Consider the following 15,640-nt stretch of genomic DNA (forward strand, 5'->3'; position numbering starts at 1 on the left):
TGCACATGTGATAGACATCATATTTTGATGACCACGTGTTCCTGTTGAAGTGACTGCTGAAGTGCATAAAACAATTACTGCAGGTCCACTGTATACTGCAAAAAGTGTTGCCTGCAGTTTGGATGTACCAAAAACCAGGCCTCAAGTTTCTGTATTTCATTCTACAGATATTTCCTTATCAAAACCAGTGCATACAGACATTGTAATCTGAACACAAGCAACAGTATGTCCACTTTCCAAATTTCTTCATCAGACATGATGAAAATAACAGGTGGCTGCCGCAGATATTACGGATGGATAAGGTGTATTTCTCCTTAATGGAAGAAATAGGAATGTAATAATAATAATGGGAATGTAAACTCAAAGAACTTATCTTAATGTAAACTCCAAGAACTGTATTCATTAGGCTCATGAAAATCTCCCTGATGTAACACCAGCCCCTTTCTACGAAGCTAAAGTGGGTGTATGTTGCAGCATAGCAAGCATGTTTGTTCTCGGTACGTACTTCTTCGAAGAATTCAGTTATGCAGGTACGAAAGCATGCTCTATCACAAGTGCTTGTTATACAAAAATGTTACAGAATTATATAATTCCAGAACAGAAGCAGCAAAATATCATTAATGACATTATACAGATGGTGGATGATGCTCTACCACATGTCACCAAGAGTTTGGCAACTGCTGAAACAGCACTTTAGGGATAGTCATCTCCCAAAACTTTGCAATTTTGTGGCCAGCGCAATCCCCCGACCTCACTCCAAAGGATTCCTGGTTCTGAGGGTATCTGAAATATAAGGTACACATATCAAATCCACGAGATTTGTCAGAATATACAGATGCAATAAAACGTGAAGTTATACAGATACCTAATTAAGGACCTTCTGCCGATTTTGCTCGAAATTAAGGACTTTTAAGGACCAAAAATAAAATTAAAAAAAAACTAAGGACTCAAGGACCATACGAACCCTGGCATTGTTCCAATGCCATATATACCAGGGCACGCTTCAGTAAACAGAGGTCTGGACAGCATGCAGGCCATATAGTGCTAAAGAGAATTGCGTACTTCATGCTAAAGATCTTTTTGAATAGAAAGAAATTCTTCCAAATAAAATACTGTCAACTGCTACTGATGGTGCTCCAGCAATAGTGGAAGCTTTGATGTTTTATGGCGATTTTAAAGTAATCGTACTAGATTTATTAGCCATACACAGTATTTGCTTGCTGGCATCATCTAGTATTGAAAAACATGAGTGAACACTTACATAATTCATCTTATTTCATCATCAGAGAAAATTCTTTGAATGAGAAGTTGTTTGGATAACTTTGTATTCAAGACGTGAAGATTTCACTCATTCTCCCTCCCCCAAACAGATGTTTGTTCGCTATCAAAGGGAACCTGTTTGACCTGGTTTTAAGAGTATAAATGATAAATTCAAAAACAGACATAGTTTATAGCTATCAGATTCATTCCATAAATTTAGTAAATTGAACATCAGCTATAAGATAACATGAATATAATAAAAAACCAAAAAATGTAATTTCTGCACTTGTGGCACAGTTTAAAATGCACCAAAGAATGGGATGAGAAAAATGTAGCCACTTTCCAAATATGTCAATTTTAGCAGGAGAAACAAAGATATACTTGCATATTGCTAATATGGAAGCTCTGGAAATAGCCATAAAGAAAAGATTTCAAAGATATTTAAAAAATGGTAGCACTGAAATGTTTTTTAGACCCCATTTTCTAATGCAATTTTAAAAGCAATTCCCCATTTAAAAATGTTATAGAGTTAAAAAGAAATGAGTTGAAATTTAAATGTGGATATCACAGTTCTGGCTGCAAAAACAGATGCCTGAACTTTATCCTGATTCACAAAATATAGTACAGAAATTTGCCCTATTTAGTAGATTGCAGGTTGAGCATAGCAACAATTTTAATAATAATAATAATAAAAAAAAATAATGCTCAAAGGTAACTACCATATTTCTTCCTGTATCCCCCCCTAGCATTAGGTAGTGAAAATTTAAATATATATTTGTATAATTTGCCCTTTCCTCTGTTGGGCATAGTTTTCCCTTCTGAATGCTAGTTTATTGATAAACTGTATTCCCTAGATTATCCATTTGTATTTCCATTTTCCCATTCCCAGTATATTTAATTTGTATTTCCATTTTTGTATTAGCATTTTATCCAGTATATTTTTCCTTGCATTTATTATTTGAAACATGCACAGATTCTTCATCATTGTGGTGAGTGTTCTCTCATTTAAGAAATATTTCAAACGTGTGATTTTCCCTTACTTTTGCTATTTACGTTCTGGCTCATTTGCAGCAATTTGATGTGTTAAATCTTTCAAAATCCTGGTCTTTTGTTTGACCTCCTCCTCCTTCGCTCCTCTAATATGGCTCTTGGAAACTGCGATCAAGATTCATTCATGTGAAGTGCCCCTGCACTTTACATGACTGGGCAGCCACATGCTGTCTGGCTCAATCACCATCAGCCATCAACTCAATATCCGTCAGATATTGCAATGTTAATATTACTATATATTCTTATTGGAATGTAAGTTTCTTTTAAACAAATAACATAGTGATAGTTACCAATAGTTTATGCATGACTATTTCTTATTTTATGTTTCTACTGTAACTGCATTCTTTGGAAATTAAATTTATTTGCATAATTTCCCCTCCTGATTTTTGGATAAAATTAGTTAAAAATGGAGGAAAATATGCGAGGAACTACAGTAACTAAACATTTGAGAACAACGTTAGCAAAAACTGAACCAAATATTGGAAAAAAGCTCATCAGACTCATTCTTCTGATTATTTTATTTTGTTACTAGTTCATATTTCTGCTCTTTACATAAGTTACTTAAATATGATCATAAATTAATTATTCACTTCTTTAATATAAAAATAATCCACCCTACTATAACCATTTTGCTACATATTTTTTCAAAATATATAGGTGTGGATTTCTAGAAGGGGGTGCTAAGCATTCAATGGCATCTAAAAATGGGAGGCAAATCAAAAGAAGTTTAAGTAACACCAAATTTGAAAAAGGCATTCTAAGCACATATTGCTACTGAAAATTAACTTTTTTTAAAGATTAGGCAACAAGTATATTTACAGCAGACAAGACAAAGATTGAGAAAGCTTATCAAGTATTTAAGCAAAGTTTACATATGTGCATGCATAAACATTTTAAGGTAAGGTTTCACAGAATGTTAACAGTACATCCAACAAAAACTATACAAGAAATAATATTTCATACACAGGAACTCTAATAGCCAAAATAATTAAATTTCAAAATATTTATTATGAAAATTTTATGTGAAGTAAAATCAACATCCATTTCTCCTTAAATTAAAAAAATATAATTTACCACACAGTCTGTAGTATGAAGATCTGTTAAAGTTGCATAACTTGACAATGTTGCTAAATGTCAAATTATGCACAAATAATTTAATAATAATGCCATATATAACAATTAGTTGTGCTAAATTCTTTGGCAATCATTTCTACAACCAAGATCGTCTCATTTCCGACTTGTAGCCATCGCTGCTTCATCAAAAATTAAGCATAAACTCAAAATTTAATTTAAAAAAAACTTTAGTAGTCTAAATTAAAATTTTAAAGCTATACCAGACATTACTCACACTTACAGACTTAAATTACTTATCAGAGTTAAATAATTACTCACTTGACTGTCTTCTCAGAGGCCATATGGCCACATGGGTTAAAGGCAAAAGTTGGTGGCCCACAATCAACATAAAATGATGGTTCAATGCCCATTGTGAGTTTTACTATGGGGCCAACCTGAAGAAATATATTAATTACTGAGAAATACAAACTTTGATTTGAACAAAATTTTAAATAGTTATGGTAAATGGCAAGCAATTGCAATAACTTTTTCCCATAAACACATTTAACTGTACACTATTAAAATACAAAGGAATAATAAAATTTATCAAAGAAATAAGCAAATCATTACAAGAAGCACTGGACTAAAATATTACTTCATGACAAAAACGTAGAGATTAAATCCATTATTATTATTATTATTAAATCCATATTTTGTTTTCGAGGGAATAAAAATATTTCAGTTTTCTTACTTCACACTCTTTGTAGAAATCTGATACATGGGGGGGGGAATATCTGACTGGCATTACACTAAATATATATTTGGATCACACGAAAAAGACTGCCAATTAACCAGACTCTCCCCCCCAAACATCCAGATGGTGTGTCTACTGTTCTTGCAAAAGCTACAGTTCATTAAAAGGGGGGGGGGAAATGCATGTCGTGTTCTTCAGTTATGATTTGCTGATACTTGAATTTAAAATGCCGAACTGGCAATTTCATTAAAAAAATTAAGCTATGGATTACAAAAACACTGCTTACTTGAACAAAAGTTATGCTCTCAACATATCCTAATTAAACAGAATAATATGCCTTTATAAGATGTAACAAAGAACATGTGATATATACTAAACAGTTTAGTGAAAGCTCTGGCATCTAGACCTTAAAGCCCCAAATTATAAGGAGCTCCAAATCTCCTGTCCCTCATAACCTTACTATTCCATTACAGAAAAAAAAAAAAAAATAAATAAATAAAATAAATAAAAAATAATAATAATAATAATAAAGGGGAGAAATAAGAGCACCTAAGAAATACTTGCTGGGGACCTACGTTTTTAATGAGGTCTGAGAAAGCTCAACAGAAATACTTTCCTGTCAACGCCTCATCAAGACAAATGACTTTCTGCATAGCCTAAAGCTTCAGCTTAACAGATGCCAAAGGACTACATGAAGAACTGCAAGGAATCTCTACTGCAACACTGCACTGTCTAGATGTTCATACTATATTCACTGATCAGAGAATTTGCTCAAATACACATCAAAGATTCAGTAGAGATTGAATTCTTGAAACTTATAAGCCATCAGCTGGAATTTCAATAAACGTTTTCTGAACCACACCTACGTGAGAGTGGGATAATGGGGTGCTACACTGCTCACACTCCTGCAACACCAGATTAAGGAACAGGCTACACAAACAACTGCTCAGAGCACTCAAGTCACTAATTTACTAAATCAGTCAAAAACTTGTATTCATTTAATTTTATAAACCAGTTATTTTTTTATATTCATGACCTTTAGTATCCTTCTAACTTTCCATTTTCCTGCCAGAAAGCTAATTTCTATTTCACGTGTATTCAAATGAGGTAGAAAAGGAACAGTATTTATAGGAAGTTTTTAAATAGTAGAATTAGCATGTTCCACCAGCTGAAGACCACATTACTAGCTGATTTTAAGTATTCACTAGATGCAAAGAATAAGTTTCACATGAATTTTTACCTTTTGTGTTTTATCATGTGACCACGATAAGGATTAATGCAAGGCAATAACTTGCTTTAATATGCAGAGATAATTTTAAGGGTAAGCAGTTATAAATAAATAAATTAGATAGCCTTACTTATTTTTTAAAAGTAGTTAAGATAGTTTTTAAGTAGTTAGATAACCTTACTTATTTTTTAAAAATATTTGTTGAAAAAGCCCATTAAAATCACAATCTAACAAAATTTCACAGTTTAAAATACAAGTAAGTTATGACACTGATTCTTAACTCTTTGACAGGCACCAGGCGTCCCACCCTTTTTATCAGGTTTTATCTCCCAGGTGAAAGCTGCAAAATTCCATTTAAAATACATACAATTATGGCTTTTAGATCTCTAAATGTACAACAGATGGCAGCATTAGTATTCATTCATGAAAATAGTATAAAATAAATATTCTTTGCAGGTCTCATTTTGAAGCAGGTTTTTTTTTTCTTAATTTCTAATGAAATTTAAATTGTCTGAACAACAACTTTTGTTGTTAGAATGAATATTTTTATGCGAAAGTTTCCTTTTCTAATAAAATATATTGAATTCATTTATATTAATTAAGAATGGTTGAAATTAAAAAGGTGGTACATATATGCCCCACCGTGCATGTAGGAATTGGTACTACTAGATGGCAGCACCATTCAAATATTTTTAAATTCAAGTATGTTCATTTTCTATGTTGATAATGCAAATTTATTTTTTTTAAATAAATTGTAATAATGTTAAAACTTGAAAAATAATTAGTATTTTTTCCAAAAGAAATGAAAATATGAACATGAATTTCATTGAATACTGAATGGATATGCGAGTGTGATTCACCATAGAAAAATATCCTAAGCAGAGGAAAGAGAGGTGAAATGTAAATAAACAACACTGCCTTCTAAATATCTTCCTTTTCAAACCTGTAGCAAATTAAGTCCTGGAGCAAAAATCTCAGTTTCAAATCTATTATGAAATCATTAAAAAATATCTAAAAACTCGTACAGACAGCAATTTTCTTTTTAAATTATGTAATTTTTTGAAAAATATTTTGCGGATATGATCAATATTTTCTAGATAGTTATTCAAAAACGTTTTTTATATCTTGCATTTTCATTTGGTTGGTAAGACTAGCACTTTAGAAAAACATGTTAGGAGAATTTACACTCAGGCAAAGATGCCATTTTACTACTCTACATGCACGGTGGAACAAACGGTATCCCACCACGTCATAAATTACCTTAAAGGTTTACCTGCCCTTTTTTTTTTTTTTGCATGAAATAACATAACATTAGAGCCTAATTATCTATGTGTAAAGTTATTTTTTCCAAAAAAAATTTTTTTTATGCACCCAACCTCAAAGGGTTAAAGGATAAGATAATAACATATCAAAAGTTAAAAAACATTTGCATCTTGTAACAACAACATTCAACAAAATATTTACAAGTCTTTTTAATTTGAAGCCTTCACAGATATTTTGGCTAATTTATATAGATTTTCTTCTCTTTAAGGATCTTTTCTAACAATGACATATTTGTCTCAATATGCAAACTAGTGTTCTCACTAGTTTCTGCGTGTTATAATAATCTAGTTTCTGCATGTTATAATAATTAATATAATAAGTTATCAACCTATTCACAATGTAGCTATGAGGGTTTACTTAATCTGGTTAAATTTAAATAGTCCAAAAGCCCGGGACAGACATGAAGCAAATTATCGCTATGAATGAAAGTATCTAAAAAGGTTTAAATAAACCTCTTAATTAAAAAGAACTTAGAACATAAAGACATGTTCTTATACTATCAAAATCAGCTGCAGCTTGTGGTGATGTAATTAAACAAGAACAGCCAAATTAAAACTAAAAATGTGGACAAGTGGTCAAAGACTATGCAATTTAATTTTAATTTAAGCTGGCTCAGTAACTATTGTCATAATAAATTCAAATGTCGGCAGCTATAATGCAAAGACAAATATTTACAAATTATCAGAGCTGGCAGGAACTAATGCAGAGAGCAAACGGAGATCAGAAATACACCCTGTCTTACACTCCAGAAACCTCAGTTTAAAAATTGTCCAAGTGATTTGCCTTCTGGTGAGGAAACAGAAATGGGAAATTAAAATAAAGGCTGAAATTAGAAACAACTGGCTAATTTACATAAAACTAACTGTAGATCTTTGAAAAATAATTTTTTTTTCCTCTTTATGTATTCAGCTTCTTTCTTCAACACGTTTCCTTCCCATTTTAGATTTTTTTGGATTTAACTGAAGATTTCCATTACTATTAAGAAAAACTAAATGAATTTTAAATGTATTAAAAAAAAGTGCTTTTTTATTTGTAATATGAACATCAGAAGAAATATGAAATGTATATGATAAGGACTATTACAGAGCTGGTGAGGCAGAATTTAGTGACACACCAAACCACAGAAACTAAAAATGGCATACCTAAGAATTTAGAGCAGGCAATGGAAACAGAATTTAGAAAGGCACTAGGCAGCAGAATTTAGGATCCACAGAGGAAACTGGTTTCCACATTGGTGGAAAAATGCCTAGCGCCAGCCCTGTATATGATGCATTAAGTCATAGATGAATCATTTAAATTGTCAGTTTTAAATTTCTTTATCAATAGAAAAATTCTTTTGTATAAATGATTGTCCATGTGATAAGATTAGAAGAACTTTAGATCTTTTCTATGCTTGTGCTAGTGAAGAGTAGAGAAAATAAAGGAACATATAAGTGTTAAGAAAAAGATTCTCATATCAGAAGTAAAATATTCAAATATTATGTTTTCATTATTCTTCCAGATGTTCTCCAAAAAGTAAGAAATTCATCGCAAACTTTCTGTAAAATACATCAATTACGTGTTAAAACCATGAAGATATTTTTCATTTTCTCACATTTTTCTAGAATCTTTTACAATTGTGGGTCTATCAATCTTGTCTTCAAATCCTTCTAAACCTTCCAAAGCTGCAATGTCAAAAATCCTAAAGAAAAATTATCCCTATCAATTCTGTAACAGCAAAAAGCCAGAAATATTTTGGAAAAAGAAAAAAAAAAAAAGACATTTTAAATTAATTACATAGTTATTTTGCTTTTACAAAGAACTGTTTTGTAAATTGTGCTTTATAGCATTATACATTGTTTATTTTTCAGATTCAAAATATTGTATAATAACTAGCCAAAATTGAACTTTATAATAGGACAGCAAGAAATAAAAATGTTTTAATTTAAATGTTATTTTTATATAGAATTTCAATATATTACCATTATTTTAATGAAATTTATCAATGTTTTTAAAAAATCGCCGAAAAATTCCCAGAACTCTGAATTAAAAATTTTCTATAGAAACTGGTCAATCGCCAAAATCTTGATAAGACGCCAAATTTAGAACCGTTTAATAAAAAGAATTCACATTCCCAAAAGCAAAAAGTTGCTTAAGAGCTCTTCAGTAGAAAAAATGAATTAATTTCAATATGCTTATATTTCATTTCTTGTTCAGAAACTAGAGTATCCCACCATTTATACTAGAAATAGGAACAAATTATAACCCATGAACCCATTTAAAAGGATAACCATATATGTCAGTGAATTGCCAAAACTATTCCTCCAAAATGCTAATTCACACTCAAAATGGCAGTTGTAAAAACAAAGAAATTTCAGATATTAAAATTAAGAACTTTTACAGACCAAAAATTGATTCCAAAAACCTAAGAACTTTTAGGGACTCTTAAGGACCATACGAAACCTATAAATAAGGGTTTACTTTAAAAATTTCAAGGCAGCATCGCACTTCAAGTGGACAGCCCTCAATGCTATGCTGTATTTGATTAAACAAACTACAGTCGCCAAAATAGAAAAATCTCCAGTGCTAAATATTTTGATAAGACATACACAGAAAATCAGAACTGGCAACTATTAATCAAAAGATCCAAATATTATAATGCCTTTGTTTTCAGAAAAAGACTGAAATTTGTGGTTTTCGTACTTTCTGAACAATGCAAAAATGGTATTAAGTCCAACTGAGACAGGTAACATTTAAGTCCAAATAAGTTATTTAAACCAGTAATAAATTGTCTCAAGTTACTTCAATATTGTGCTCCAAACAAGAGAACACCATGTTTATATAGATAACTCAGTATACAATAATTGTAAATTTACCGGAGAAAAAATATTTAAAAAATAAGTTTAAGAGTGATCAAATCAGATTGGAGAGTCATGTTTCTTGGAAAACAAGCTCTTTTTAATTCATTTGCTCTATACTATAAACTTAATTATAATACCAAAATAAGTTTTACAAAATGCTCTCAAACTCTGGTTAAAGAACAGATTACTTACAATACTGGAAATGAGACTAAAGCTGATCAAACACCTCATCATAATTCTTCACACAAACTTTTAGGCAATATAAAAATACGATTTCTAAATCATAAATGTGTTGAAATGTGTGAATTACCTTCTAAGGTAATCTTCGACACTAACCAAGATTTCCCCAAACACTTTAAAATCTGCAGTCACTATAGAAAGCATTCAAACACATTTATTTATATTCTAGATTCTTTAATGTATAGGTCTACTTTTAACACTGAAAATTATTAAATACTAACTTGATGGTTTTATCACTTTTTCAAGACATATATGATCAATTTCTAAATGAAAATAATAACAAATAATTTATTACGTACTTAAAAAACACGTAAGCAAAACCTTTTAAGCATATCCATATAATCCTAGAATGCATTCAATTTAGAATTATTTCTCTATACTTTTTCTCATGAACAATTTATCTTCAGACGACAATTTTTAAATACTACCAGTCCCAGTTTCAAAGAACAATATCTTACAAACCTGCCATTTTAAAATAAATTTATAATTTTCATTTTGTCCTAACAAAGTCCAAACATTTGAATTCAAGGACTAGTTCTTATTATTGCAGAAAATGAAAAAACTGCCATCTGCAAATGCATTAATACTGATTTATTAGAATTTGTTTAATACTGCTGGAAATTTCTGGAAAAGATAATATCTGCCTCATTTGATAGTTTGACGTGCCAGTTTTAACATTTAATTCTTGTCAATAGCAAATGGTTACACTAGTACCACTATGCTGTATGCCAGATGGTCATTTTCATTTATTTATTTTGATGTAATGAAAACAGAATATTACTAAAGGTTATTTTTATGAATACTACTAACAAAATGGCAGATTTCATAAAAATTAGCTACACATATAATATTGGAAATGAAATCACAAATTTCATTTCCCATTTGAAAAGACGGAGACATTTTTGGGGAGAAATACAGAAATCCGAGACATAAACAGCAGTTAAAGGTAAATTTCATATATTCAATGCATATGTTTCAAACATGATAATGAAATTTATTTTTTAGAATCCTTAATAACATTCACTGACAAGGAGAAGTGCAAAATATTCCTACCAAATACACATTTCAGTGCTTTGTTACAGTCACTGATGAAACATACATCCAAAGGTAGTCAAACTTTGCATCAGTAGAGTCGTATGTTTGAAACTCACAGATACTCAGGAACTACAAACATATTTTCTAATAGCCTTAACTAAAGAGTTATGCCATTTTAAAATTACTAAAAGAGTTTAAAAAGGAAGAATAATTTCAAACAAATTAAAAAGATTACAGCACTTTTTAATTAGTTTGGTTACTTATAAGCATACATAATTCTTATTCTCTTGCACTTTTAAACTTTCCCACATTGTACTAAACACCCCCCCCCCAGCTAGAAAGTCAAGCATATTCGAAATATAACAATCATCTATTTTTTATAAACGTAAAGAGTATGCAGTGATATTTTTAAGAACATAAATGAGCTTTTATTCAAATGAAGAATATTGCTGTAATCTGAAAAGCACTTAAACTACAATTTGTCCACACAATAAACCCATCTGATTCCCTTTGGAATCAAAACTGCAATTCATACCTACACAAGGAAACAGAACAGTAGCTCATCTCAAAAATTGAAAAAAATCCTTATATTTTGGTTTTCACTCTCTTAAGGTCAAATATACATTTATAATAATGCAAGGAAGAAAGTTTTATTCTTCATTTATTTATTCAACACAGATTATACTAAATTAATATTTATTTGCATAAAACAAAATAAAACAACCTCTTCTGAAAATTTAAATAAATAGCTTTTTAATTTCCTTAAATCAGTACACATTTTTATTTTAACTAAAGTAAAACAATTAAATTTTTATATATGAAGGTCTTAACACCAAATACATACTTTTGATTTTATCTTAAATCTCATGAAATTAAATAAAGAAATTTTATGAGCATTTAACATAACCTATAATCCTAATCAACTGAAATAAATCCCTAATGTTACTTTTTGTTTACATTGAAATCTTTAACCTTTTAACTGTCATACCCGAGATCACTGATGTTCGAAAATGTCACGCCTGAGTATTACTCGGGGTAATTTTTTTTGAGTGCATCGTATTGTTATACCCGAATATATATCGGGAGACGTTTATTTCGGCTTCATCTCTTTGTCAAACCCGACTGTATCTCGAGAAAAGTTAATGTGCGCTCAATTCAATAGATAACAGCACTTTACTGAAGATTTTAAAGGTTAGAGGTTATAAGTTCTTTGGTTCAAAGTGCACGGGATCTTTTTGTTGTAAAATGGCATCCAGTTCTTTGAAACGTTATATAGATGATTTAGATTCTTCAATCGAAGATGAAGGATGTGTGTTTGATGAGCAGTATTCATGATAGTTCCATGGTCAGCCTCTAAAATTAAAAAAAATGAAGATATACTCAAGCCTAAGATTGTTTCTGACTACAGTCTAACTACGGGTGGTGTAGATCGCTGTGATCAGGAAATATCCTTTCATCCAACAATCTGAAAACGTCAGAAAAAATATTATAAAAAGATATTTTTACATTTACTAGACAAGGTACTCTGGAACTCTTATTTGCTCTATAAAAATGTAGTTGGGAAACGTATTACATTTTTAGAATTTCGAACCAATTTGTAGAAGAGCTTTTACATAAATATGATGATGCAGCTTCTGGACAAAAGAATGTTGGCAGACCACCTACAATAGATAACCCTGCCCGTCTTACTGAACGACATTTTATATCCCATATTCCTCCTACTCCTGCGAAACATGAGCCTACAACACAGTGTAAAGTGTGTTGTTCGAAAAAGGATAAAAACGGAAAAAAGGTAAGGAAGGAAGCATGATTCTGGTGTAGTGATTGTGGAGTTGGTTTGTGCTTGGAAAAGTGTTTCCAGTTGTACCACACAAGACTGAATTACTGAACTACTAATAGGTATTCACTTTTATTTATTTTTTAGAAAATAATAAACTTCAAAATAATGTACTTCAAAATATCAATTTTTAACTACTTAAGTATATTTTATTTTGTACCAAACATTTGATTTTTGCAAATTTGACAATTTGTGTACCCAAATCATCAAAATAACTTGACAGTTAAAGGGTTAATCATCAAAATTTAAATAAGTAATATGTGCAGAAAATCACATATCCCTTTATATTGGTTTGTTGTTACAATAAATAGCAGTAATTTAAATTACTTAAGCTACAGAATAGATTTCATAATCATATTGTTTCATGTAAAAAAGCACACCAATATAAAAAAAATCACAGTGGATACATTTCCTTCATTTTTTGGCACATTCTATGCTTTTTTTCTTGTAAAACAGGCCTTACATTTATCTCTCAATGCCCATGCTATATACAATACGGAATTTTAAAAAATGTATTGCAAAGTAATGGGGCACAAAATTTAAAAGTAAACTGCTTTTAAAATTAATAATCTTTATTTAGCAATTAATATAAAGACTACGTTAAAACAACAGTTGTTGATATGTACCACTTCAATATTGCCCATATATCTGGCCAGATAATAATATAAAAATTTACTCATCAGCATTTTCACAGTAGATTTCTGATGAAAACTTCCATTTAATTGCTAATTCTTATTAACTTTATTATGAACTCTAATGGAATCAGGGTTACAAATGCAATGCAGACAATAAACAGTGAAGTTCATTATTATTAATCCAGTTACCAACATTCAGTCGCGGAATACCTGCTTACACTAAAAAATTTTCTATACTTTTTTACCATGTACTTGACTTAAAATATATCAGGAAGTAATTGTGTACCATTACATTCAATATCATGTTTTTTTAATCCTTACCTACATACTTTTCTAAAGAACAATCAGAAATCAATGAACTTCAATTTCACAAATCATAGCAACATTCATTTCCTACTCTAACAAATGTTTTCACTAGACGTCCTCTAAGATAAATTATATAAGCATTAATTTATGCAAAAATGTTGATTAATTCTACTGACAGTTTTTTTAATATAGATTTTTTTTTTTTTTTTTTTTTTTTTTCTTTCTTGTTAGACTTACTGCAGCAAAGTACAGTGGGAAAACAAAAACACCTACAATCCCAGCCCGCTCACCGAGATTCAAGCCCTCTGAATCTTATCTACTCAGCCAACAGGGTGCTCTCCTTTTTTTTTTGGGGGGGAGTGAGGAATCAATAACAGATAAATGAGATTCAGAATTATTTGTTTTACTAATACTGTTATGATTTGACATCCACAAACTCAGTACAAAAGTTAGTCAAATATTCATGTAATATGCATATTTTCTGTACTTCAATATAATTCATACCTAAACCTAGATGTTGAATTAAGGCAATGATGAAGAAATAACATTACTTACTTAAAAATCAAAATTACTGAAGTTATACCAAGAATAACTATGCTTTCTTAATAAAGCTTCCACATACAACATATAAACATATATACACAGAAACATGTTGGAATGAGAATAATGTTTTTACCATTAAACACATTGGGCACACACGAGCATTTGAATCCTTGTCTTGGCCCCAGTCATGATACCCTTGAACGTGGCCACAAATGAGGTACACATATGGCTGTTTTTCATTGGACGTTAATGTTGATTTTCGTGGTATTACTAATGTATTCAAGCCAACAGGACACTGTGGTCGACCAGCATTCAGTTCATCAATTTTCTCTTCTAAAAGATGTTTTGTCTACAATAAAAAAAAAAATGTGCTACAATTTTTTACATACGATATTAAAAAAAAGTATGAAGTCACTTAAGGTAGAAATACAAAACAAAAGATTAAATTTCTGAGGTTAATAAAAATTTAATCAAATGATCATATTTTACTACATAAATTGCTTCAAAATAATACACGAGATCACAACCATTCTCATCTAAAGCAGTTTATAGTCTACAGTCTCTCTCTACAAGATATAACAATTAAAGAATAAGCTCTAATGCAGTACTGAGACAAGCCATTACTAGCTCCTCATATCCTTGAAAGAAAAGTAAGTCATTTAGAAGTTATCACTTTAATAAAGGACCTGACACTTTGTTAGAACAATACGTAGTATTTAAGATAGATTGCATGACTTAACCTAATCTTAAATTGAAATCACAGGTCACAAATTTGTCCCAATTTTAAAAAATAAATTACAACCGTTTGAACACAGCAATTTTGATCACATCTTTTATTGATAGGATACAAAAAATTTTTAAAAAAGTAAAATTCTCGGGTAAGTTTTTTTCTTATCCCACGTTAAAGCCTTAAAGGGAAAACATCGCCTTTAGGCAACAAATGATAATCGCAGATCCTCAATTTAAAATTTTCTTGCATAAAAGATACCTTCTCAAAATAATCTGCACCTGAGGGCTTCATATATATCCATCATTTGTTTTGTAGATAATTTTCAAAAATTTTAATGATAGTTCAAGCAATATTAATCATGGTATAGGAGAGTGCTAATTCAGACATGATCGCATTTTTCTCAGACAATTTTTACTTGAAGGCCTTGCATAAAAATTCTACTTTTGTGTATTCCTACTAAGATCTCATATGATTTAAATTCTTATGACATACTTGTTTTTCTAACTGGAACCTTAAAACCGTTCATTTAAAATATATAAACAGTTGGCAAGTTTTTGAAGCATTACATGTTTTTTCAAACTTAGTTACTATTTCTGCCTACAGAAGATGCTACCTTCTGTAGATAATTTACTTCTTTTAGGTATAAATACAACTTTCCTTCATTGTAGATTTTTTGCTCTTGATAAAGAGAGACTTGTACCTCTTTGCCCTCAAAATCAATATAGTCTTGATTAACCCTCTGGGAGACCAGGGTTTTCGCTAAGAAAGCACAAATTTCCCAAAACTACTATGAAAAGAAATTATTT

At 30.4% G+C, this 15,640-nt stretch overlaps 1 protein-coding gene across 1 annotated transcript in view; it reads right to left on the reverse strand.

Annotated features, from left to right (window-relative positions):
• Positions 1 to 15,640, reverse strand: part of Pli (E3 ubiquitin-protein ligase pellino) — a 90,473-nt gene that overhangs the window by 21,244 nt on the left and 53,589 nt on the right. Inside the window, exons 6-7 of the mRNA XM_035364154.2 lie at positions 14,238 to 14,453; positions 3,703 to 3,818 (exon numbers count right to left, since the gene is read on the reverse strand). Of these exons, the coding sequence (XP_035220045.1) occupies positions 3,703 to 3,818; positions 14,238 to 14,453 (332 nt within the window). The remainder of the gene's footprint in view (positions 1 to 3,702; positions 3,819 to 14,237; positions 14,454 to 15,640) is intronic.

This window comes from Stegodyphus dumicola, chromosome X1 (assembly GCF_044657685.1).
Source record: "Stegodyphus dumicola isolate Sdum_Otavi_A_Nest chromosome X1, ASM4465768v1".
Taxonomy (NCBI): Eukaryota; Metazoa; Arthropoda; class Arachnida; order Araneae; family Eresidae; genus Stegodyphus; species Stegodyphus dumicola.